Source organism: Chelonia mydas, chromosome 27 (genome assembly GCF_015237465.2).
Source record: "Chelonia mydas isolate rCheMyd1 chromosome 27, rCheMyd1.pri.v2, whole genome shotgun sequence".
In the NCBI taxonomy this organism is placed as follows: domain Eukaryota; kingdom Metazoa; phylum Chordata; order Testudines; family Cheloniidae; genus Chelonia; species Chelonia mydas.
In genome coordinates this window covers 11578122-11603096 of record NC_057860.1, presented here as the reverse complement: position 1 = coordinate 11603096, position 24975 = coordinate 11578122, and the positions used below count along the sequence as shown (strand labels likewise).

The 24975-nt window shown below is 54.3% G+C and overlaps 1 protein-coding gene across 6 annotated transcripts in view; it reads right to left on the bottom strand.

Annotated features, from left to right (window-relative positions):
• MLLT6 (MLLT6, PHD finger containing) overlaps positions 1-24975 on the bottom strand; it is a 66418-nt gene that overhangs the window by 8344 nt on the left and 33099 nt on the right. For 3 of the 6 annotated variants that reach the window (XM_043536728.1, XM_037886766.2, XM_043536731.1), the window contains exons 8-17: positions 24671-24769; positions 13214-13388; positions 11265-11846; positions 8036-8220; positions 7084-7201; positions 2790-2856; positions 2165-2307; positions 1513-1701; positions 1187-1275; positions 277-635 (exon numbers count right to left, since the gene is read on the bottom strand). In XM_043536728.1, coding sequence (XP_043392663.1) covers positions 277-635; positions 1187-1275; positions 1513-1701; positions 2165-2307; positions 2790-2856; positions 7084-7201; positions 8036-8220; positions 11265-11846; positions 13214-13388; positions 24671-24769 — 2006 coding nt within the window. The remainder of the gene's footprint in view (positions 1-276; positions 636-1186; positions 1276-1512; positions 1702-2164; positions 2308-2789; positions 2857-7083; positions 7202-8035; positions 8221-11264; positions 11847-13213; positions 13389-24670; positions 24770-24975) is intronic. The other 3 variants (XM_043536729.1, XM_043536730.1, XM_043536732.1) reach the window with 1 other exon arrangement.

Genomic DNA, 24975 nt, shown 5'->3' with positions numbered 1-24975 from the left:
GCTTTGGGGAGTTCATGCACATATAGGGGTTTGTGTGGTCTGGGATGTACATGTTTAGTTTGCCGTGGCCGTGCCTAATTTTGGGAGCATGCCTGTGTTCGTTTGCACAGAGAGAACTAGCCTGACACAAGGTTGGAGTTCTGGAGGAAAGAGGAAATGAAGGGCCGGGGGTCGTAGCCCCACAGGGAGACAGCGGCTGTGCCGGGGGAGGGGGGGTCGGAGATGCAGGGATGACTGTGCAGCTATCCCTCCGGATACCTGGGGGGCCCCTCTCACCTGCTCAGGCTGGTGGAGAGCTGCAGGGCGGGCGGCCCGCTCGCCTGCGTCAGAGGGTTCTGCGGCTGGGTGGCCGGAGCTCCGTTCAGATTCCCCAGCATCCCATTGAGGGGCACCTGCTGACCTCCCGCCAGGTTCCCCAGCAGGCCATCCACCCCGGGCCCCGTGGGCAGGCCGTGACTGGCTGCCGCACTTCCCCCCAGCGAGCCGGCCGTCACCCTGGCCAGGCCGTTGACCTGCTGCTGCACCCCGGAAAGCGGCAGCGAGGTGGGGCTCTGCTGCAGCAGCGGCAGGGGAGGAGGGGTGCTGTGGAAGGAGAGGGACGAGCTGCTTCTGCTGGGGCAGCCCGAGTGTGGATCCTGGGAGGGAGAAGCAGAGAAACAGAGAGAGGGTGAGAACTGAACCTCGGGTGCTGTGATTTGGCCGCTCAGCCCCCCGCCCTGCAGCTGGGATGCGTGCCCAGCCAGGGGCAGGAATGCTGCATGTGGGGTGAGGCTGCCGGGCTCTCACATGCCTGGCTGGAAGCTGACACCCAAATGCCCAGTCTCTAGGGACGCAGAGTAAATCGCCAGCATTCTCACTTCCCTTTTGTACAGCACCTAGCACACACCCACCACCACGGCCCTCCACGCCCTGGGTGGGGGTGGATGCGCCCCGGAGATGAGCCAGCAAAGCTTAAGGAGCCCCCTGTTGCCAGTCCTGGCCTCGATTTCCCTGACTCCATCTGCAGAAAGCCAGCCCCTTAGATCACAGAACACCCAGGGCGGCAGGTAGGGGCTGGTTTCACCCTGCCGGACCCTCCCGTTCAGTCTAGGGGGTCTGGCCACCGCTGTGTGCTGCAGCTGGGGAGCAGCGATACCGTATGGGGGAGTCCCGGGGCCCCACTGCAGGGTCTCGGCGGCCACAGTACCTCGGAGGAGGTGGAGAGGGAGTTCTCCATCCCAAAGCTGTTCTTGCAGGGGGAGCTCTTGTTGATGCTCAGGGAGTCGCTGTTGCACACTGCAGGAGAGAAGAGGGAGTCGGGGTGGAGCCCAGCATCACCATGGTGACACAGAGGGACAGCAAGTGCAGCCAGTGGCTGGACCCGGCATGGTTTTCTGCACCATGATAAAAATCCCTCAAACCTCCTCCCCCTGGCCCAGCGAGCCCCTGTGTGGCAGGCTCCTGGGGTGGCGGGACCGTTACAAATGGGCGCAGGGGTCTCCCCCCCGTCGCCAGGGCGAGGCGGCCCCTCACCATTGGCAGGCAGGATGTACTGGGCGTGGCTGGAAGGGCCGTTGCTGGTGGTCACCACTGGGAAGGGGACAGAGAGCTGGACGTTGAGGAGCTGCAGCCGCTCCTTCTTAGCCGTCAGGGTCATGATCTGCTCCTGCAGCCGCTGGTTCTCCTTCTGCAGGGAGTGCAGGGCCTTGAGCATTTCTACAACTGCGGGAAACGAAAGGGGGGAAGGGGGACGGGGTGGGGGGGCAGAGAGAGGAGGGGCGCAGTGGAAGAGGGAAGGGAAGGGAGGAGGGGTAGGAAGGAGAAGAGGGGGCACGCGGGGGTGACACAGTTAGAGCATCTACTGTGCAGGGACAGGGGCGTACCAGTCCCCCCTGTCCTTTCCACTTCGGCACGGGTTAGCACGGAGCTCCCCTCCCCACCCTGGGAGGGGCTGTATCTGCACTCCTCACTCCCCAGCCCCTGCCCCATACCAGGAGGGGCCGTCTCAGCACCTCTCTACCCACCCTGCCGAGACCCCTGTCTGCGGGCTCCCCCACTCTTACCCCCAAACAGAGGGGAAGAAGCCCACCCCTGTGCCAGGCACAGCTGGCTATGAAGCTGGTGGCAGGTCCCTGGGGGACCCAGCCCCATAGGGGTCCCCCAGCCCTCTCCCCTCCCGGCTCACTATTTACGCCGGCTTCCCCGTTGCCTTGCTTCTCCAGGAGCTGCTCGATGTTGGGGGTGGCCTGCGGGACGTTCTCCAGCTGCCCACTGCTGCTACAGGACACAGTCTGGTCGAAGAGGGTGGGGAGGCTGCTGATGGGGGACCTGGGGAGTGGCCCCGGGAGAAGGGCTGTCAGAAGATGGACTCGGATCCTTCACCCCTCTCTAGTCCACACTGGGAGGGGCTGTCTCTGCACCTCCCCCCAACCCGGAGACCCTCTGCCCCACACTGGGAAAGCCTGCCTCTGCACCTCCCTCCCCACCCAAGCCCCTCTCCCCTGCCCTGCACTGGAAGTGACTGTCTCTGCATCCCTCTTACTAGCCCCGCGCTGGGAGGGTTGGTCTCTGCCCCTCTCACATCCCCCTTCCCAAGCCCTTCTGCCCCACACTGGGAGGGGATGTCTCTGCACTGCTCCACTCCTTCCTAGCCCTCCCCACTTCCGCTCCAGACTGGGAAGCGGCTGCCTCCCTTCCCCTCACCGTGTTCCTCAGTTTCTCCTCACCCACTGGTATTGCCTATAGCTCACCCTACACCCAGGTGGCGCCCCCCCACTCCCAGTGTCGGAGGACAGGTGAAAGGCACTCACATGGAGGACAGGCTTTCCTGCGGGGAGGTCCCTCGGCAGCCAAAACTGCAGTCTTCCAGGTCGGGCTCTGGGAGGGGAAACAGAGGCAGATAAAAGCATTTCCCCTCTGCCTCTGCCTATTATTAGCCGGGGCCAAAGGGCTGCTAGGGCCACAGCCTCCACTAGGTGGCAGCACAGAGCAGTTCCTCCCCACTGTCCTTATGTAACAGCTTCCCTGTGCACCCAGGCGCCCCCGAATCACTGCCCCCCTTCACTCCTCTGGGGGGGGGAAGGGGGGTGGGGCGGTTCAGGGAGCTGAGAGGAAGGAGAGCGGTTAGGGCGCTGGCCTGGGACGTCAGAGAGCCCCGACTCGCCATGTGAAGTTGCCCAAGTCTCAGTTTCCCATCTGTACAATGGAGAGAATAGTCCTGCCCTGTCCCCCCCACCCCCCGAGGGGGATTGGGAGGGTAAATACATTTGGAGATTGTGATGTGCTCAGATGTTATAAGTACCTAGGAGAGACGGGACTCTCGGACATATTCTAAGATGGAGCCACCCCCTTTCTGAGCTGGACGAAGCATTGAGCATTATACCCCAAAGGTCACTGCCCAGGAGCACGACCCCTCCCTAGGAACAGGTGTGAGCAGGGCGCTCAGATATGACAGAGAAGAGCCTAGATAGACTAGGTAGGATGGATCCAGCCAGCATGGATCGTAGCGCCTGTTCTGGGGCAGACTGTTATTATTTACTATGATAAGCCAGCAAGGCCCTCATGGCCCAACCAGTATCAGGTATCCCAATGTGCTAGGCGCTGTCCAAACAGAGAGCAAACGGCCGCCCCTTACAGTCTACTGCCTTGGTTGCTAAGGTCTCTCTCCAACAGTCTCATGGACTTTAAGGCCAGAAGGGACCATTGCGATCATCTAGTCTGACCTCCTGCACGTCGCAGGTCACAGACCTTCACCCACCTGCTTCTGTACTAGACCCCTGACCTCTGGCTGAGTTACTGAAGTCCTCAAATCATGATTTAAAGATGTCAAGTTAAAGAGAATCCGCCATTTACACTAGTTTAAACCTACAAGTGACTCAAGCCCCATGCTGCAGAGGAAGGGGAAAACCCTCCCCAAGTTCTCTGCCTATCTGACCTGGGGGAAATTCCTTCCCCACTCCAAGTATGGTGATCAGTTAGTCCTTGAACACGTGGGCAAGACCCACCAGCCAGACACCCGGGAAAGAACTTTCTGTAGTAACTCAGAGACCACACCGTCTCTTTAGACCTCAACCTTTCTGGGAGGGACGCGTGGCCTAGAACGGACAGCTCTGAGAGTCAGGATTCCTGGGTTCCATTCCCAGCTCTGCTGGTGGCTTGCCTGGGAACAGCCAACAACCTTGATCTGGAAAATGGGGGTGATTGTTTCCCCCCACAAGGCTTGTGAGAATTAATTCATTGTGTGCAAACGCCATGACAGACAGAGCTCGGACAGGTGCTACAAGAGCACAACACACTCAGAATTCTTTACCCACTCCGGGCTGAGTTTTACAGAGGCCAGGGCCAGATTTCCAAGGGCCCAGCTCCCCTTTAGACACATAATAAATGGCCAGATTTTCACGACAGCTCAGCACGCAACCCACCGGGCTCCTTGGGGAATCTGGCCTCAACTGTGGATGCTAAGCGAGTTTGAAAATTCTAGGCTGTGTGGGTGTGGTGTCCCCAGCCCCCCGATATTTCCAAATAAAAAAGCAGAGTGTGATCATCAGCCAGGCGCTTTCTCTTCCCCACCCCCATGTCTGCCACTCAGCCAGCATATGTCCCCCATCACTCTGCTATGTGTCAGATGCTGTGAGCGCCAGCCTGTGCCAGCTGGTCTCCTTGCGTCTCCTCCTCATCGCAGGAGCATTTATTACATGCAAGGATCTGGGACTTTCCTGTGGGAAGCACTGCAGGGTGGCAGGGGCGTCGTGATTTATGGTGTAATGCCCCAAGCTGGCAGGCAGCAGCCCTGTGGAGTCCCCTTCAAGAGGCCCCACCTGGAACAGAAGGTAGAATGGCAGTCCCACCTTCCCGTCCAGATAGGAGTCTTCGACTGTCAGTCAAAGTCAACTGGCTCCTCCTTTTTGGGGAGACGTAGCCATTTTCTGAAGGTCACTCTAGGACATAAAGACATTCGAGCTACCAGAGAGGGACCCCTGGCTGCAAGACTGAAGAGGAGGTTCGGGAACAGCTGCAGCAAAAGGCGGCAGTTGGGTTTAACTCATCCCCAGAATGCAGCATAAGGAGGAAGGGTGGCCCAGTGGTCAGGGTGCTAGCCAGAGACATGGGTTCAATTCCCTCCTCTGCTAAAAGCCTCCTGCATGACTTCACAAATGATTTACTGTCTCCGTGCCTTGGTGCCCCAGCTGTAAGAGGAGGCTAGTAGCACGGCCCTAATTCACAGGATAAATAGATGAACAATTCCCAGGTGCTCAAATACAACAAACAAATGCCTAAGACAGATCAGGAGGAGATGGGGACAAAGAGATCACAAAAGGTGACAAGCAAGAGGTCCCCTGTGGCAGCTGCTCTAAGAGGAAGGTTTTAGGGCTCTGTGGCTGAAGAAACAGCTCTGGGATCGTGCCAAGATCCTGATGAAGCAAGAAGAGCAATGTTGGAAGTTGACATTAAGAGTAGATTTTAAACAGAACTCAGGATATCGGAGGACCAAGCTGTTTTCAAAATCTAGCCCTAAGTGACTTGTCCAGGTCTTCTGAGTCCCAGCCACAAGACCATCCCTGCAAGTGAACTCTTCTCCTTCATCCTTCCCCACCTGGCCAAGGAACGGCAGAAGGGAGTGCTTCCTCCATCCCCCATCATGTTAAGAGGAAACACACCTTCCTGAACCATCCTTTTCTCCCATACCAACTCTAGACAGGCGCTTCGCAGAAGGAAGCGTTGTTGCATCGGGGCCTTTAACTCTTGAGTTAACGTCAGCTCCATTGTGACGCTCTTCATACAATCAGGGTACATTCAGCCGTGGAGCCAGAGGGGTAATTTCCAGCCCAGGTAGACATACCTGTGCTAGCATGCTAAAAATAGCAGCATTAGGATTAGCTGCCCCAAGTATGTACCTAGGTTTCAGATGGGATGGCACATGGGTAGCCAGCCCATCTCACTGCCCGTGCAGTTGCGGCTACATGGCTACTTTCAATCAGAACTGGTGTGGGTATGAGAACTAGTGTGACCATATGAGCTGGAAATTACACCCCAGCTCCAGGACAGACAAACAGCTCCCCCCACCCCCAATGGCATGCACACATATGATATATATACCTTCTCCATGGGCTTACAAGTATGGAAACACAGGAGTAAACGTTCGTACGTGCTCCTCATGCAGGCATGCGCGCTCACGCAGACAAACTGACATGCTGCACATACGAGAGGCCCAATTTTCAAAAGAGCTCAGGGCCAGATTTTCAAGGGATCAGCATTGGCAATGGGGCTCAGACCCCAGCAACTCCCCACTGTGACACTTACTGCTAGATTTTCCCAAGAGTTCAGCATCCAACGTACTGAGCTCCTGAAAATTCTGACCCAGAGGAGCATGAGAAATAAGATAGTCACAACAACCAAAAGCAAAATGCTGGAAATCAGGAGTGTGCAGGGCCTTTTTTGTGCATTTTGTTGCAAACTAAAAGATTGGCCAGCTTGCTTAGAAACATTCACTGCAATGCAGGAGGTTTCCCCCTCATGAGCAAGGCCCTTTTCCAAAGCAAATGAGCCGGTTTTGCAGGGGGAAAATGAACCATTCCAAAGTCAAATTCAGTGCCAGAATACTTTCAGTGTGAACATAGCTGGTTTTGTTGCATTTCATGGTGAAACCAGAGTCGAAGGGGTACGAAATCACCCCAAAAGAAAAGCTGAGCATTTGTAGTGCAAAATTTTGTGCCAACTTTTCCAAAAAATGTTTACTATGTTTGCGCAGCTCAAGTGTGTAAAATAATGAAATCTCAAAATGGTCACATTTTTGCACCATTCTAGTACACACCCAGAGACAGTCTCCCACAGACAATCCAGCATGTGTGCTCTCATCACGGGGCTAACCCCCCCGGCTTGCTAGCTTCCCAGCCAAGTGCTCTGCTAATGCAGACATAGCATGAGCTGACAAAGACGCCACTGATCTCAACAGTTCATACTTCCCAGCACACCCCTCGGCCTTCAAGCTTTTGGGGTGGGGAGACAGCAGGGGAAGTGGAGCTCAAACTGTGGACCTGGTTGTCTCAATTCTTCCGGGGAGACTCCTTCTGAGTTTTGAACGCACACACCTTCCGATTCACGTACCTGCCCGGCTGCTTTCAGACTGGTCCAAGAGAGGGTTCATAGACAGGCCAGAGGTCAGGGGGCTTCCGAAAATGTGCGAGGAAGGGAGGCTAAAGGTGGGTCCTGCCAGCGAGAACACCTGCAGGTGGGACATTAGCAAGAGAGACAGGAAACTGGCTGAACAGCCTGGGGAACCCGACGCTGCGTTCGCACGCCTCCTCTGAACTTCCAAATGGGTCCCAGCCAACAGGGGAAGTATTAAAAAAGAAAGGCAGGGAGCACTGGGAGATTCACAAGAGAGCCCGCTCTTGATTGATCTTCCCAATCCAAGCGGTTCAGATGAGCAGCTGAACAGCAGGGTGGTTTCTGAACTTAGAGAAGCAATCCCTTTGGTTAACACATCAGACAGAATTCCTGGCTAAGACTTGCTCTTTGTCTTAGGTACTTATATGGTCCCCATGACCATAGCATCTGTAGTACCATGAACTAACATTTTTACCTCAGGCAGCACAGGGCTATTAGCCACATTTTACAGATGGGGGAAACTGAGGCACCGAGTGGCAAAGGGAGTTAACCAAAGTCACACAGGGAGCCTGGCAGAGCACTGGGGCTCCCAAGCGCCAGGCTAGCCTCCTAACCAGGGGATCATCCTTCTTCTGATCCCGGGTGGTCTGTGAAGGAGGAGGAAGGCCACCAGCAGCGCTCCACTGAACTGAATCCCCGAGTCAGTGGGTGCTGGCAAGACGGAGCTCAGGGAGCAGCGGTGCAGGAAGTGAGGTCTCCTGCATGCTCCTGACCATCTGGTTGTGGAGCAACAGAGGTCCCTCCTCAGTACTGCTCCTAAGTGGGGAACACCCCCCCGCCCCGCCAGGCTGCATTGCACTGCTAGGCTACTGGGCCAGTCCAAATCACCTCCTGAATTATAGCTCCCCCCTCCCTCCCCAGCCACATGCTCCCGTCCCAGCAGTCTTACCTGGGTGGTGGACACCGTGGAAGAGGAGGAGGCCGGGATGGTGCTAGCAAAAGGGGAGCGGTTGAGTTGTGGGAGCGAGGATGTGCCTTGGTGCGCGAGGAGGCTGGAGGAGAGGGGGGTGCTGCACACAGCCCGGAGCACCCCGCCCCCGTGGGAAATGGGGTCCTTGTTACTGGTGTAGATCCCTGCATGGAAAACAGAAGGGGGTGAGCATTCAGAGCTGCATGGGGATTAAGGCCAGAAGAAACCACTACAACTTCTAATCTGACCTCCTGCCTAGCACAGGCCAGAGAACTTCCCCCAGTTTGCCCTGTACTGAGCCCCATAACTTGTGCTGGGCTAAAGCATCTTCCAGAGAGGCACCCGGTCCTGCTCTGAAGGCCATTAAGAGATGGAGAACCCACCACTTCCCTAGGGCGTTTGTTCCGATGGTCAATCACCCACAATGTGAAAAATTTGCGCCTTGTTTCTACTTCGAATTTCTCTGGCTTTCACTTCCAGCCATTTGTTCTCATTTGGACTTTCTCCCCTAGATTAAAGATCCTTTTAATACCTTCCCCTAGGAAGGAATGTATACACCATAATCAAGTCACCCTTTGATCTTCCTTTTGATGAGATAAATAGACTAAGTTCTCCCAACGCAGTGATCTATGACTGCGTGCCACCTGAAGAAAGATAGTCAGGGGGCTGGTAGATTATTGCAGGCAGCTTAGATTAGAATCCTTCCTGCCCCAAATCAAGTGGGGGATAAGCAAAACAGCCCGGTCCTGGGACTTAGAACCCCTTTTTCATTGGGGCCTAAAGTTTTTGTGTGTCCACTGATTTTGGGTACCTCCATTTTGGGGACCCCCCTGAAGTGTGATTTTTCAAAGGGGGCCAAGCAACCTCGGTGCTTGTGGATAAATCTGGAACTCTGGGGGTGCAGCGCCCCCTGAAAACCAGGCTGGAGGTGTCTCCAGCTGGGCTCCCCAAAACCTGAGGCACCCAGTAAAGAGTGGACACTCAAAAATTGAGGCCCTAGAGCGCCCCCTGCTACCTGAGACCAGATGCACTGAACATATCGTTTACTGTCTTGGATTATCTAGAATGGAAGGGAGGGGAGACCTTCCAGGTCATGGTCATATAAGGCCAGCCTTGGCATCTCCAGCCCCAGATTGCTATGAGCACAGGTGCCCCTTCAGCTCTGGCAGACAGAGTGAATGGTGGTGGAGCTCAGTCTTTCCACCTGAGGATGCCAAAGTCTTTTGCAGCCTCATGATGCTCCCATTCTACAGACACAGAAACCGAGGCACGAAGCATCTTGCCCAAAGGCCTGGGATGGCGAATAGAACCCAGGAGCCCAGACTCCCCATCTCCTACTCTAGACACGCGACCGCACTCCCATGGAGAGAAGCCAACATGCGCCACGGTTGACGCCCAGACAGCAAGGTGTGGTGAGGCTGGATAAATGAGGTAGGAAGGTGAGGAAATGACTGTCAAGGGAGGGGTTTCTTTTGCGGCAGCCAGCAGCCCCCAGGGCTCGGATCCTGGCCAGCATCTTCTTCCAGGAGGAGGAGAAGGAGGTCGGAGAATGAGCAAATGGGAGAAGGGAGCCTGGCAGCCATCCCCAAGCTCTGAACCGTCTCTTTGTTGTTCCCCGGGGATGGGGGAAGAGGAGAAATTTCGCCCAAGGTTATGACTATGGAGGTTGCATCAATTCCGGAGAGCTCCTCCCCGGACTACATCCCCAATTCACCTCCCCACCACAAACTCTCTCAGGCAGCCCAGACAGGATGGGCCACTGCTCCCAGGTACATGCAACAAAGTCCCCCCCACCCCCCACCCCAATTTGACCTAAATAGGAGCATCTGCAAACAGCCCACAATAGACTGACTTGGCTGCCAGAAGTGTCAAGTCTCAGAAGCAGGCTTAAGTGCCAGGCCCCTCCTCCTGCTCCCTTGCCTTAACCCTTTCCTGCCACAGCTCAGCAACGCTGCCCTCCATTCTGGCAAGGAGGGTTGTAGGGTTGGGCAAGGCGCCTCGAAAGATTTTGTCCACACATTTTTAACGATACCAGTCTACCCCTCGTGTGGGCTCAGTGGGACTGGTTAGTCATGTCGATGAGTGAGAGGACTGGTTAGCCAGGTTATACTAGTTAGGCGTGTTTATGCCAGTATTTCCATAAGGGAAGGCGAATAAGCCAAACCTTTACATCAGTATAAATGCATCCAGGCTGCTGTAGCGTTTCAGTGTAGATACTTACTGCAGTGACGGGAGGGGTTCTACTGTCGCTGTGGTAAATCCATTGCCCTGAGAGGTGGTAGCTAGGTCAATGGAAGAACTCTCCTGCCAACCTAGCGCTGTCTACATGGGACTTCGGTCTGTGAAACTACGCCACTCACCGTGTGCGGGTTTTTCACATTCCGGAGCGACGTAGCTGGGTTGATCTAGTGTACACCAGCCCATGGCCCATTAAAAAAAAAATCACCGCCCTAAGTGTGTTAAACCAGGCCTCAGTGTCTAGCACTCACTCACCCTGGGCTTAAGCATAACCGGCATTTGCTAGTTTAAAAAGTGGCTTTGCTTTAGAAAGGGGGACAACGTAAGATCCGTTTATCGGTCCTCAATCTGGGGCCCAGATCTCAGCGACGTCTGGTTTTGATAGTGACCATCCCGCCCCTTCCCGATCCATCCTCTCCTTTGTTTATAAGCTCCAGTTTGGTTAAATCTGATGGCACCTGTGCAAAGGTGGGTATGACAGGCCCATCGGGTTGGATTTACAGGAGGAAAACTTGGCTCGGATCCTCCTGCTCACCTGGAACAGATACCAGGTCACAAGCTTGGATGGAAAGTAGGGGGGGGAGGAAAAGCTGAACTGGATTTCTACAGCCTTCTGGAATGGATGCAGGACAGCCGTGCTCACCTGGGAGAGATTCTGAACCCGGCCTTAGAAAGGAGGAAAAAAACCTGAACTGGATTTCTATGGACATCTGGAATGGATTCACACCAGAGCCCCTGAGAGGAGAACCTGGAGCTGGACTCCTCTGTTCACCGGGGAGGGATTCTGACAGCAGCCAATGCCCGAATCCTCAAAAGGTATTTAGGGGCCTAACGCTGACTGATTCCAGTGGGGGCCAGGTACTGAAATACCTTTGTGGGCCCTGGGAGGAGGGCCTCATGCCGGCTGTACGGCGGAAAAGTAGGTTGAAGGGAGCCACGTGCCCCGGGACGGGTGCTGAGGGGAACATACCTGAGCCCAGCAGGGGGGACTCCAGGCTGAGGCTGGGCAGGGTCCCGGTGTGGCTGAAGGATCGCGATGAGTTGCCGATGCTGGAGCTGACGAGGGAGCCCCCGGAGAAGGGCGAGGAGGAGGTAGACGTGGACCCAGCCAGCTGGGTGCCCAGCACCTCCTTGTTCTTGCCCCCCTTGGGCCTGCCAGGCCCATGCTTGCTTTTCTTGCTGCCTTTGTGCTTCTTCTCCTTCAGCACCTCCCCGTCCTCGATGCTGAGGGAGGGCATGCGCTTGTGGCTGCTGGTGCCGCCGCCTCCCCCTGAGGGGCCGCTGACCGGGTTTGAGGCCTTGTAGTCCACAGGGGAGGCAACACGGCCCCGCTGCTGGCTCACTGCCGAGGTGGAGAAGCGCATGACAGAGCCGAAGCCTGAGAATATGACCTTCTGCTCGAAGATGTCCCCCTTCTGCCCTTCGTACAGTGGGGAGCAGTGGGAAGAGGAGGAGGAGGAGGAGACGGGCTTCCGGTACTTCTCTTCCTCCTGCTCGAGCTTGGGGAATGTCACAAAATCCTGGGAGCCCTGCAGAGAGCTGCACGAGGTGCCTAGGGGGAGCAGAGAGGAATGAAGAGTAGGAGCAGCAATTCAGAACTCAAATCCTCCCGCTGCAAAAGCCAGGATGCTTGAGCTAAACGAGGATCACCATCAGCAGTATAGGGTATAGGACACACAGTGCAGCAGTCCTCTCCAGCAGAGATGTGTGCTAGCAGGCTCATTACAACAGTAAAGATCCCACTACACTCTTCTGTAGGAGTAAGGAGTTTGTCCCCAATTCCTCCCCCGTCATGCAGGGCACTGTCTGTGGGGAGGCGACCGCCTCTCCAACCTAGTTTGGGATCCCATGGGATGAAAGGCGCTAGAGGAACGTATGGTTATTACAATGGTTCTGGTGAGGTCAGAGCTGGCCTGGAGGCTCCTGAGCTTAGATCCAGATCCAAGGCTCAGGGGTGTTTGGATGCCAGGTTTTGGTTCAGGCCCACCTCAAAGTTAAGGAGGGGACACCACTGACTCAAGAGGGGAAGGGCAGGTGCTGCAAAAGGCTGCCTCTGTGCAAATTTCCTTTTCCTCCTCCCTTTATTCTGACAGATGGACCGTCCTTTCCTTGTAGTGAAGACAGGCCCATTCAAGAGGGCAACTCCAGGCCACATCTGGACCTGATTATTCCCTCCCCACATGGAATTAATACTAGTAAAACTCCGGTGGGACCTCAAGGGCTTTTCAAATCAGTAATTAATGAAGTTTTCTAACTCCCCCAGAAGGTGGGTCAGTATAATTCTAGATGGGGGGAAAATGAGGCGCAGGGAGAGAGGGGGAGCAACTTGCTCAAGGTCACCTTGGGCAAAGCCAAGACAAGAGCTCAGGTGACCTGACTCCTTTTCAGCTCCTGGCTAGATCACACTCCCTGAGTTTTCTGGCAGAGGGGGTATTTTAATGAGTGTTGGGGAGCCTAAGGATAGGGGTTCTCAGTTTGTATTCAGACAGCACCAGGAATAAATGTTTGTAAATTTAATAACGAGGCCTCGATTCCCCCCCACCCCCACCCCACTGCTCCACCTGGCTGTTCTGATGCTCAAAAGCCGGCCCATGTTCATTTCATTTACCCCAATAAAAGAAACTCCCGGGGGACAAACTGCTCCCCTGAAACAGTGGAGCCGCATCAGGGATGAGTCTGACTTGCTGTTGCTTTTAACGCTTTATAACCGGATCCACTCTGGTAACTGGAGGGCCAAGAACTCTATGAGTGTAACCGCACTCCACACTTTATGTGCTGGACTTATACAGTTCCCTCCTGCTTTGCCTTGTGAGCGATCCTTGCTCCTTTTGCTAGCATGATGCATGATCTTCTCTCTCTCTCCCCACTCAGTCTCTGTTCTCCTCTCTCCCTGCCAACTTTACCCCCCCACACCCTTACCTGCAGGCTGGAAAGTGCTGCTGTTGGGAGCTGAGGTGAAGCTCGTGGAGCTTTTCCCACTTCCCGTCTTTTTCCCCTTGTGGCTGGTGCCATGGCTCGAGGACTTCTTGCCTTTCACCTCTGACCGGCTGACCTCCGAGGTCTCTTTGCTACCTTCATGGTGGCCGATGGAACCCTGGCAAGCATACAGACACAGGAGCCAAGAGTCAGTCCAGATGTGCATGCAGCTGGCTCTCTCTTTACTGGTTTTCCATTTTATGTAATTTATTCCAATAAAGGGCTAGTCCAAGCATAGCTCACCCCACGCAACACCGGGGAGAAGAGCAATAGTCTCACACATCAGTTATTTTGGGGGCACCTGATTTGAGAGTCCTAGGGCCTGATTTTCCAAGGCGCTGGATATTTGCAGCTCCTCCTGACTTCAGCTGGACTTGTGGGGGCACAACCCCCCCCTGAAAACCAGGCACTGCCCCCAAACTGGAGGCAGCCCAAGCTAGGGATCATTTGAAAATCTGGGCTTGTGTGACTTCCTCCAGGTCGCATTCTGTGGGCCAAATTTAGAGGTGATGTGTAAGGTGGCGAGAGTGATTGTTATTAGTCATATAATAATAGTAACACTTTATTATTGCTATTTATTTGTTTTTATCCTTGTCGTGGACCAGCACCCCATTGTACAAACACAGAACAAAACGACAGTGTGGGAGAAGAGAGAGATGGACCCAGACAGATGGGGAAGCATAAGAGAGCAATGAGACAATACTGACCAGCATTCTCCCTGCTCTTAGCTGGACTCCCTTAACCTTGGTAAGGCTCCCTTAGACTTACAAAACCCACGCTGGCGTGTAAATGGTGCCAGGGCATCTTCCGGAGCCAAAGGGATCTATTCTACAACTCCAAGAGGCTCAGACCATCCTGAGGCCTTTTGCCTCAATCCCAGCTATAGCTGCGTCTCAGAACTCAGCAGCGCTGTCTCGACATGCCCCAGCCAGAGCAGAAATTATGAGAGCAATAAGAACCTCTGGGGTGATAATGAGCTCGTGTTGATTTGCAATTTGTGGGGCTGACCACTCGGAGCCACAGATGGGAGAGATGGAAAGGACCTATTGGGGCATTTTCCCCTTGGAGCCAATGCAGGGCTGTACCCTACTGCATGTTTTCTAATGCTTTGTCCAAGTTGCTATTAAAAATTCTCACACATCGGATGGTGGTTGCCCACCACTGTCCTTGACAGACTCTTCCACAGTCTAACAGTCCTTGCTATCGGGAAGTTTGATATTAAGAAAAGGAGACTTCCCATTAGTCCTAGCTCTGCTCCCTTGTACCCTTCTAGATAGCCTCTTCTTCCCTTCAGATGCTGGGAGACTTGTGGTCTTGCTTAGTGGAGCCACATGCATTTAGGCTGGGATATTTCAAAGGGACCTATTGAAATCCAACGGGATTTGGTCATCTAACTTCTTTACGCACCTTTGAAAATTCCAGGCTCGGGGCTTTAATTTTCAGAAATGCCGAGCAAGCCCCCAACTCCAGCTGGAGTCCACAGGATCAAAATCAGCCCATCAGCCCTTTCAGTCTTCCCAGTCCCTTAGTCATTTCCCACGCTCTTCTCTGAGCTGGTAGCCATAGCTTTCTTGCTATCTAGGTGCCCAGAACTGAATGCAATATTCCACATGAAGCCAGGCCTACACAGGGAGGGACCATCACGTCCCTGCTCGGTGATGTGATACCTCTGCATATCAAGCCCCACGCTGCTCATCCACCAAGCATCCATTCATGCAGCTTCCTTCATTCCCCCATTGCATTTTGTTGCTACCATTCTGCGCCAATATCTGTTCTGCCCAGGAGCCCCAGGCTGGCTAACCTAGAAGATCACCTGGAGCCTTCCCATTGTCTACTGTGGAGAATGCTTTTGCAAAGCTAAATTGGCAGGGCAGCTTTCTACACTGCAGTGACAGATGCTAGAGAAAAACCCCAGAGAAACAGAGAGAGAGAGAGAACCAGAGGTGCCCATCCACGTGGAATGAAACAGAGTAGACAGATACTAGGGAATCTGGGAGCTTGGAAGGATGGGCCAGGAAATGCAGTGGGCTGAACAGGACAGTCAGGTGGGTCGGGAACTGGATCTCTCAGGGCATCCGCAGTGGGATGTGGCGCATTCAACCCTTCACCAGTTCAAAGGCAGCCCAGTAATGTTTGAAAGTCACTAACTGCAAGATGCTACTTCCACGGTCACTTTTCTGGCCACCGCTGCAATGTGATAGTCCCAGCCCAAAAGAAAACACCTGTGATGTGACTGCAAGCTACTTGTATTGCCCCAGAGCTTGCTGAGAGGAAGATCTGAGCAAGATCTGGGCTCCACGCTCTCTGACTCCAGAGGACCTCCTCTTGGAAAGGGTAAGAAATAGATCTGTGATGCAGACACATGGATGCCCGGATAAAAATCTATCCCTATTTCCCCTGCTTGGTCTAATCACTCCACACAATGCACTGGCTGGCAGCCTAATGCGGGCCAGATGTGCTGGGAATATGAAAGACAGGAGGAAGGGAGCGGTGGAAATTGGGAAAGGGGAGGGGTGGGGGAATCTGTGTTTTCTCATCACTAACTTCTGGATGTTGAAGATTAAGCTCTCTTGATTTATGATCACAGAGGGAGCAGGAAAAACTTTCCAACCTTCCACATCTGTGAGCTGAGGGCAGAAGGAGAGGAGGAGGGAGAGCAGAGCCTGGGAGCAATAGGATGCAGTGAGGCTGTTCAAACACCATAAGGAAAGCACACCTCATGTCTCAAGCAACTCTACCAGGACGCTGACACATGCCCCTTGAGACAGGAGTCAGAATGGGTGCAAAGCCCCCCACAAATCCATCTCTTCTGATCCTCCCACCAGGTGTGCAAGGCTACCGAGGAGCACAGAGAGGGAGACAAACCATATCAAAGAGCCTTCTTTTTAATCTAGCAGGCCAAGAAGGGAGTGCAGGGAGTATCATGGATTAGCAGCGCAGCGGGGTGAAATCGGCATTGGCAAACAAATCTTGGTTGCAAAATTAAACAAATAGATACAATTAACAGAGGGGCCGTGCTGGCTCAGGACACTGGCAATGGGCTACAGAGACGTTCACCTGCAGTGCTGAAAGCCTGGCCCCCAAGGAAGTCAATGGCAAAACTCCCACTGACTTCAGAGGGGCCAGAGTTTCCCACGAGGGCGCGGGATGGTCACTGGCAGTACTGGCAGTGTGTATGTGCAACCAACCAGTGGTCGCAGCCCAGATCAGAGCCGTCCATATCACCAAAATAAACCCTCCGACCCCCGCCCCCGACCCTCCCCACACACATAGGAGAAGTCAGGAGACCTGGGCTCTGTTCCTGACCCAGCTGGGTGACCGTGGGAAAATCACTTCCCCACTCTGTGCCTCTGTTTCTCCTCCCCACCTTTTGTCCATTTAGACTGTGAGCTTTTTAGGGCATAGAGTGCATACATACAGCACCGAGCGCAACGGGGCCTCGATCTTGGCTGGGGCTACCATAATACAAATACTAACAAAGACTGAATAGACCACAGAGATTTTAATCCCCTCTCATTCATAGAGATGGTCTGTCCTGCTCAGCACTGAGGCAGTTTGAGGGTGGGAAGACTTCCTTGTTGCTGTCGGCTCTGTACCTGTCCTGTTGCTACACAGAGGCCTTCAGGCTCCAGGGCTGTCAACTTTCCCACAGCACTAAATTCACCAGAAGGGGTGCAAGAGGGGCAAACTCCATAGGATGCATTGTACGTGTGTGTGTATGTGTGTATGTATGTGTGTGTTGGGTGGCGGGAGGAGCCTGTTGTGGAGAGACACCCCACAGTGCTGAGAACATGACAGATCCCTCGCAAAAACTCAGAGGTATTTACATTTTAAAGGCCTGTTTAAAAAACCCACCAGGGAGACGGGTCTCCCAGCCCAGCCGAGTCCACGAATCTTACGAGGAATCCAATTCCGTGGGTCCGTGAGCCGGGAGATGGAAGGACCAGACCAGATCAGACCCACGCACCACATACACTCCCAGAGCCACACGCTACCCCCCTCGCAGCTGTACCTCTTTCCCGGCCTCCGTCCGACACTCTGCAGCGCCCGAGCTGTTCATTCATTAATTTATTTATGGGAAATCAGAAGAGCATCTCTTTGCGCTCTGATTGGTGGGATGAGCTGCTAGAGGGAACCACTGACAAGGAAGCATGGGGAGGGGTGAAAAATACTTGTACAGAACTGCCTGCCTTGGATTAAACTAATACTGATGGGGGGGGAGTGTGGGAACAGTGAACAATCCAGTGACAGCAGCAGCTTCTCCCCACCTAGGCCAGACAAAGGGATGCAGGGAAGCAGCCACCCAAAAGGGCCAGCAAGAACCAGTTGCCTGTTGGAGATGGAGCTTGGCCATGGGTCAAACAACCTTGCAGCGAGAGCCTTCTGCCTAAGGTACGTGAATGGCGCCTCACAGTCTTGAATGGATTTATCCTCACAACACCCCAGAGAGGTAGGGCCACGCTGTTCTACCCATTTTACAGATGGAGAATGGAGGCACAGAGAGACTGAAGGCCCAGACTTTAAAAAGTATTTGGGCTCTGCAACACCTAACTGATTTAGGAGCCTACGTCGCATTTTCAAAGGGATTTAGGGGGCAATCAGGAGCCAGAATCCCATTGACAGTTGATAGGATTTAGGCTCCCAAGTGCCTTTTGAAAATGAGACCTAGGCTCCTAAATGCATTAGGCAGTGCAGTGCTGAGCACAGCAAGGCCCAAATGCCTTTAAAAATCAGGGCCTAAGTGACTCAGCCAGGGTCACACAGGGAGTTGTTGGTAGAGCAGGCAAAATCCACCCCCCCATTTTCTAAATCCTAAACGAATCCCCAAATCACTGCCCCATTGCTCCTCTCCTTAAGAGAGCTCTAATGTGGCTGCTTAATAATAACAGCTGGGGGTGTCCCTCAATGCTCTACTCCCAACTTCCAGTGGGACCCGGGCAATAAGCTCATTCAGGCTCCTTTGGAAAACCTCAGGTCATGATACGTTGCATTTCTGGAGCAGCTTCCCTCTGAGACTCTCAAAGGTCCTTGCAGCCATCAACGAAGGACGCCAGCTGAGGACACAGGTCAACTCAGCATTGTTACCTCTATCCTCAGGAGGGGAAAACTGAGCAACCGAGATTCAGGGCCCGCTCTGATCCTGTTGATGCCCATGGCAAAACTCCCACTGGATATTTCTACCCTGTCTAGGTTCTTGTACCACACTCATCACCGTACTAGCTAAGTGCCTTCTGGGCACGTCGTCGTGTTGCTTAGTGCAGAGGTTTTCACCCTTTTTCTTTCTGAGGCCCCCCCCAACATGCTACAAAAACTCCAAGGCCCACCTGGCCCACAATAACTGGTTTTCTGCATATAAAAGCCAGAGCTGGCATTAGGGGGTAGCAAGCAGGGCACTTGCTCAAGCCCCATGCCACAGGGTCCCCCCTCGAAGCTACATAGCTCAGCTTCGACGTCAGCCCCGGGTGGTGGGGCTCAGGGTCCTGGGCTTCAGCCCCATGAAGTGGGGCTTCGGCTTTCTGCCCTGGACCCCAGCGAGTCTAATGCTGGCCCTGCTTGGCAGACCCCCTGAAATCTGCTCATGGCCTCCCAGGGGGCCATGGACCCCTGGTTGAGAACCACTGGCTTAGTGCACAACCGGAAGGCGTTCAGATACTGCGGTGCAGCACGGTACAAGAATAGACTTCAGGATCAGGCTCAAAGTGATGCGTACCAGGACCCCAAATTTCTCCTGATGGCCTGGGCATCATGTTTGCTGGGGTCTCTCCCCCCATCCCATTTCATTTTATTTACACAGACATTACAAATGTTTCGGTGGGGGGCCCCAGAGCTCAGTCTCCTGGTACAATTGTCCCCCCTTTGTCACCCTCTCGTCAGCCCTGCTCTAGGTTTCAGAGAAGAACCCATGTCTCCAGACTTCAAGCCGTGTGCTTTTACCACCGGCCCATGCTTCAGACCGAGGAAGGGTGAGAGGGTCCTTACTGCAGGCTTCCAAGTGCTTAATTAAGGCTTGCTCTGATTTCCAGGAGGTAGAGGGGGGACCATGAGCCTCTCTCCCTACCCCCACTGCCCCTCACACAGTCGCAGGGATCGCAAATCAAGATGAAACAGGCCTGGGACAAAATTTCCCAGAGCTCTTCCAGGATGGGGCTCTGGCTCGTGACAGACTCAGGCCTGCTGGTGTACACCAAGGCTCAGACGACACTGGGAAACCAGAAAGCTGTCCTGCCTCCCAGATGGAAATGTCCAATCAGATGCTTCCCCCTCCCCATCTCCCCTTCCCAGCACCTGACCTAGAAGGGTGGGTGAGGGGAGGCCTTGGCATGGATGGCTTGCTTGGATTGCAGAATCCAGAGCAAGCCGGCCTTGCCTGCCAGATGTTGCAGCCCGAAGCATGTGCGAGTGCGTGTCAACAAGTGATCAGGATGTCTGCAGCTGGTGGGAGAAAGCAGCTGGGGCAGCCAGGAATGGCGGCAGATTTACTGCAAGTGCAGTAGGCAGGGCCAGGATGGCTCCCCAGGGGCTTTTGCAGGCGGAGAGGAGAGACACAGCCACCGTTGTGTACTGTGCTTGGATACCTGGGACCGAAATGGCCAGGCATCTGCTGCAAGACGAGTTTCTGGTCACACAAACCTCCCAACCTGCTCCCAAACATGCCAACCCCATGCCTGGATCCTCCCCACCACGATGTCCCCTCCCCTAGCAACCCAGCTTCTCTCAGCACCCTGTACGCCGTCCCAGGAACACATCTGGGATCAGCTATCTATGGGACTGACATGGCCCTCCTTAGTGAGCCCCTCGCGCTCTCTATCCTAGTTATCCTCACTGGGAGATAGGCCAGTGCTGTTCCCCCTGTTCTGACACATGGGAAGCAAAGGTACAGAGCAACTAAGGGTATGTCTACACTGCAGTTAACCCCCTGCAGCTGGCCTGGGTCAGTTGAGTCAGGCTGTGGGGGCTGTTTAATTGCAGTGTAGAGAAATGCTCAAGGTCAGGATTTCAAAGGTATTTAGGGCCCAGATCCTTAAAAGGTATTTAGGTTCCTAACTTCCACTGGAACCAATTAGAGTCAGGAGCCTGATACCTTTGAGGATCCGGGCCGAAGTGCAGGTAGACACTGGATTTTCAGGCTGCCTCTAGGAGTCAGGAGCCCAACTCTGATCAATGGGGATCTAGTTCTAGGTGACTGGCCCAAGGTCATACAATGCATCCCTGGGCAGAGCCAGGAACTGAACATGCGTCTCTGAGTCCCAAACTTAGATGCTACATGGTGGCTTCTCTATCCACTCCCCAGGGCTGCCCCCCCTGCACCTCCACCCCCTGCTGCAAGAGGCATCAGGTGGTAATGGGCTGACTCTCCAGGGGAAGATGTGGCAGCAAAGGAGAGGGTCAAACCTGCTTTTGGTCTCCTCGCTCACTCCCACCATCCGCTCCTCCTGCTCCCAGTGCAGGCTGGTGTGAGCCGGTGGCTAAAGCTTCTGGGAAAGGGTCTGGGACAGACAGACGGAGGCTTTATGAGTTAGAAAGTGTTTGCTCCTCATGCTCCTTATCTCTGGCACCTAAATATCGGCCTGAGTTAACAATTCCCGGCCCCCTTCTGCTCCCCTCCCCCCTCAACTCGTGCACTCATTAAAAATGCTGACAAGCTTTGACCCTGCCTGCCTGCATATGGGGACAGAAGCACAAATCCCGTTGGAGATGCGGCTGCCGTGGCAACCATGCTGCCAACTCCCTCTCCTGGCCAAACTGAAAGAGATTAGCTGGCAGCCTCTACCCTGGGTCGGATGCCAAAGGCTGCCTGTGCCCCTTCCATGCACGGGGTGCCGGGAGAGAGGGAGGATGCTGCTGCCCCTGGAAGGGTTCAGATGCCTGGACGCAGACATCCGGCCTTCTTGATTTCAGGCCTGCCCAGGGCTAGAAGGGCAGCTCCTCCCCACATTGTTCTCCATTAGTCTAGTGACTTTCCCTGGATCACACAGAAGGGCCTGGTTCTTTCAGACCTTGCAGGCTTTTCACGGGTCCCTAAGAAACCCTCTGATTGGAACAGAAGGTTCCACAGTCCCGTCAAACTCTTGGCTTCACTGATGAGACTGCCATGGAGAGGCCCATGTGCAGCGGCAGTGAAGAAACCCACCCAGCTCGCAACTTGGTCTGGATTCAAACTGGCAGCCAAGAGGCAAAGGGCTCTCCGTTGCCAATGCCCTGAGATGTCCAGCTCGGTTACAGCTGAGCCAGCCACGCTGCTTCCTGCTTTATACCAGAGCCCGCTCTCCCCCATTAGCCCTCTTCACCGCTGCTGGACAGGGTGCCGGCTCCAGCGCCTGGCAGCATGCCCTCAGAGCCACTGGAATCCTTGGAATGTGGTGGGCGACCCCCAGCTGCAGGGATAAAAGCCTGAATCCAGGAGGACGGCTAGGTCAGAGGCTGCAGGAGAGGCTGCTCTGGCCCCATCAGGGAGACTCTTACAAGACCTGGTTTGTCTGCCAGGTGGCAGGCATGTGTTAGGGCTGCAGGGAGGGAGGAAGAAGCGAGCTCCACTGTCCTGGGTAGACTTGGCTGGGGTTTGAAGATCACTGCCTCTTCCTCTGGTTCTACGCCATGGTCATGAAGCATCTCAAGGGAGGCAATACCACTGTTGATATCAAAGTAGCGCTTAGAGGCCCAACTGAGATCAGGGCCCCATTGTGCTAGACACTGGACTGACACGTCATCAGGGAAAGTCCCTGCCCTAAAGGATTTACAACCTAAACAGGCAAGAGTGAGGGCAGTAGGAAGGGAAACTGAGGCACAGAGAGGGGGAAAACGACTTGCCCAAGGTCACCCAGCCGGTCACTGTCAGCATCAGGAATAGAACCCCTCTCTCCTGATGCTTTGTCCCATGCTCTAACCACTAGCCTGCCCTGCCTCTCTCACTGTAAATCTAAATGTGATGACAAAGCTCTACCAACTAGTCCGTCCACAAATACTTTTTAGTTTGCCATCCACCCCCACAGAGCTGAGCACTTAACTTTGTCCCAGACAAAATTCTGCCAATCTCCACCAATCAAAGGTGCATGTTGGGATCTTGGCCCCTGTCTCCCAGAGATCCCTTGGTGAGTCATTTCTATTATCCCACAACACATTGCAAAAATTTCTCAAAAGGCACTGCGCAGGATGGCGGCCCAAGGGACACTGGGATTCCTACCCATGGTGCACTGCACTTTGCATCAACACCAGTATGTGCCGTGCTGATGCAAGCAGCCAAATCTGCACGCACACCAGCGATATACTAACTTTGGTGGTTATACAGTGTCGTAACTTGCACCGATCAAAGTTTGTAGTGTAGACATGGCCTAAAGCCCTAACTCTACTGGTGTTATTTTTGCATTACACCAGCGCACACTCCATGTAGATGCACAGCCCTGGTGCAAGATGGAGCTTGCCCCAGTGTCATGTGTCTACGCTGGGGGTTTCCAGCTGTGTAATTGCACTAGTGTCGTCATACTGGTGCCAATATCTATCCCGTACCCCTCTGCAGTTTCAAACAGATTTTCCACTTCCAGTCCTGAACTGTTGTGCAATGCTGCAGTGTGCTGTTAAACAGTTGCTGCGTTCCACCCCAGAAGTGGGTGCATTTCAGTAGCAGAAAGCTTGCGCAACGCTTTAGGATCTGTGCACAGAAGGCACTATGGGAATGCCACCCGTTATGAAGATTAATAATAACACCCTGTAGAAAGACTATGGCCATGCCACTCCGCAACGGCCAGCGTAATCAGGATCACCTGAATTTCAGCTTACAAAGTGCTGAAAGGTCCCTGTGTAAACCGAGTTAGGCCCTTCCCCCAATTCGTTCAAAGGTCTGGCAGGGCCTGGGAGGAGACAGTGGGTAATTGTCTAAGAGGCACTCTAGCTAGTTGGGAGCCAGGTTTTGAATTTCGACATGAGCTTGGAAATAATCTTCTTAGCACATCAGTCCCCGGCAGCTCTGCTAACTGGGGGAATCTGCCACTCAGGAGAGCAAGTCTCACTGCACTAACACTGGGCTGGGAAGAGTGCAAATAAGTGGAGTGCGGGATTCCATGCCCAGCTCAGCTGGTGCCCCTCGATCGTGCCCAGCAGTGCCCACCAGCTATTCCAGTCCTGGCCCCTCTACTCTGCTGCTGCACCTCTGTTCTGACCTGTTTCCCCCTTGCTGTTCCAGCCCTGGGCCTCATGCACAACTTGGATAATTCCCTTCAATCCTGACCTGCAAAACGCCCCCTGCTATTCCAGTTCTGGGCCTCTCACACAGCTCTGATCTCTCATCTCTGTCCTGCCCTGCTGCTATCCCGGCCCTGGGCCTCCCCACAGAGTGTTACTTGTGTGTAGGCGCCATTAGTGCAGGGTATACCTTACAGCCATGCAACCCCCTTTAAATAGTCTTCCTGAGGCGGGCTGGCGGGCTGTGTTTTCTATGGGTTCTAGCCAGAGCCTGGCTCTGCTCCCACCAGTGGCCTTACCTCCAGTTACTTTGGCATTAGTGAGAGGAGAATCAGGCCCTGGGAGTCAGGATGTCTGGGTTCTAGCTCTTCCACGGATTCCCGTGTGACCCTGGGGCAAAACACGTCACTGCTCTGGCCCTGACTCTGCTCTGACCAAGCTCCACCACTTCTTTGCCACTTATTCAGGGGCTTGGCCCCTGGCACGAGTTAGAGCAGCCTCGGGGCTGTTCTAATTTACACTCAGCTGCAACAGCCCCCTGTGGGGTGCTGCATGCCCCTGGCATGCCCCCAGCACTGGGGCTGGTGTAGAGCCAGTGTAGACAGTTCTGCACCATCCAGGGAAGCCCCTATAGTAGGGGGACTCCACAACAGGGCGCTCTGATGTCTTTCATGAAGGGGTTTTAGGGCAGTAGGGACTCAGCCCCTCTGTGCCCCAGTTTCCCCAGAAATTAAGGAAATACAGTAACTCCCTGTCTGCCCTGCTGGCGTGCTTTGAGGCTTGGATGGAAGGGCTTGGAGAAGGGCAACTTGCCAGGACCTTGGTCTCCAGTTGTCCCTTCTTACCCTGAAAGGAGGTACCTGGGCTGCCCATCTGCCGGAGCTGGTTACAGCACGGCTGCAGAGCGGGCAACACATGGATGTTTCATCTCTTGTACCGGAGCTTTAAACCTGAACATCTGCTGCCGAGCAAGCTAGGACCTGCCGCTCAGCCACTGGGGAGTTCAGCCCGTTGATCTGGTCCTCAATGCCGACAGAAAGCGAGAGACAGCCACAGTGTGAAATTCCCCAGGTGGTGGTAGTGGGGGAGCGAATAAGGGCAGAAGAAGGAAGAATGTGAGAAACCAGGAATCAAAATAAAAGGATAAAGCCGCTCTTGCCCATCGCTTCCCAAGGAAGATGGCAGAGATAGCCCCTGCCCACCGGCACCTCACGAATCTGGTACCTTCTCAGCAGGGACGGGCACGGAGGACGGGGTGAGGCTGGTGGGAGACTCCGGATGTTTTTTGTGCTTCTGTTTAGGTCTTTCCTTGTCCTTCCGACTCTGCAAAGGAAATGAGAAAGTGCTGAAAGGATGAGTTTTCCACTGGGGTGGGAACAGATTGCAAAGGGAAAAAAGAAGAGGAGGTTTGTGCTGGGGTGGATTTACAGCCATCCTTTATCTTCCTCTCTCGTACTCCTCTCATCCACACCAGCCCTGCCTCCTCACACCCGCTTCTGGGAGTGTCCCAGTCCCACTCTCTCTCCCCC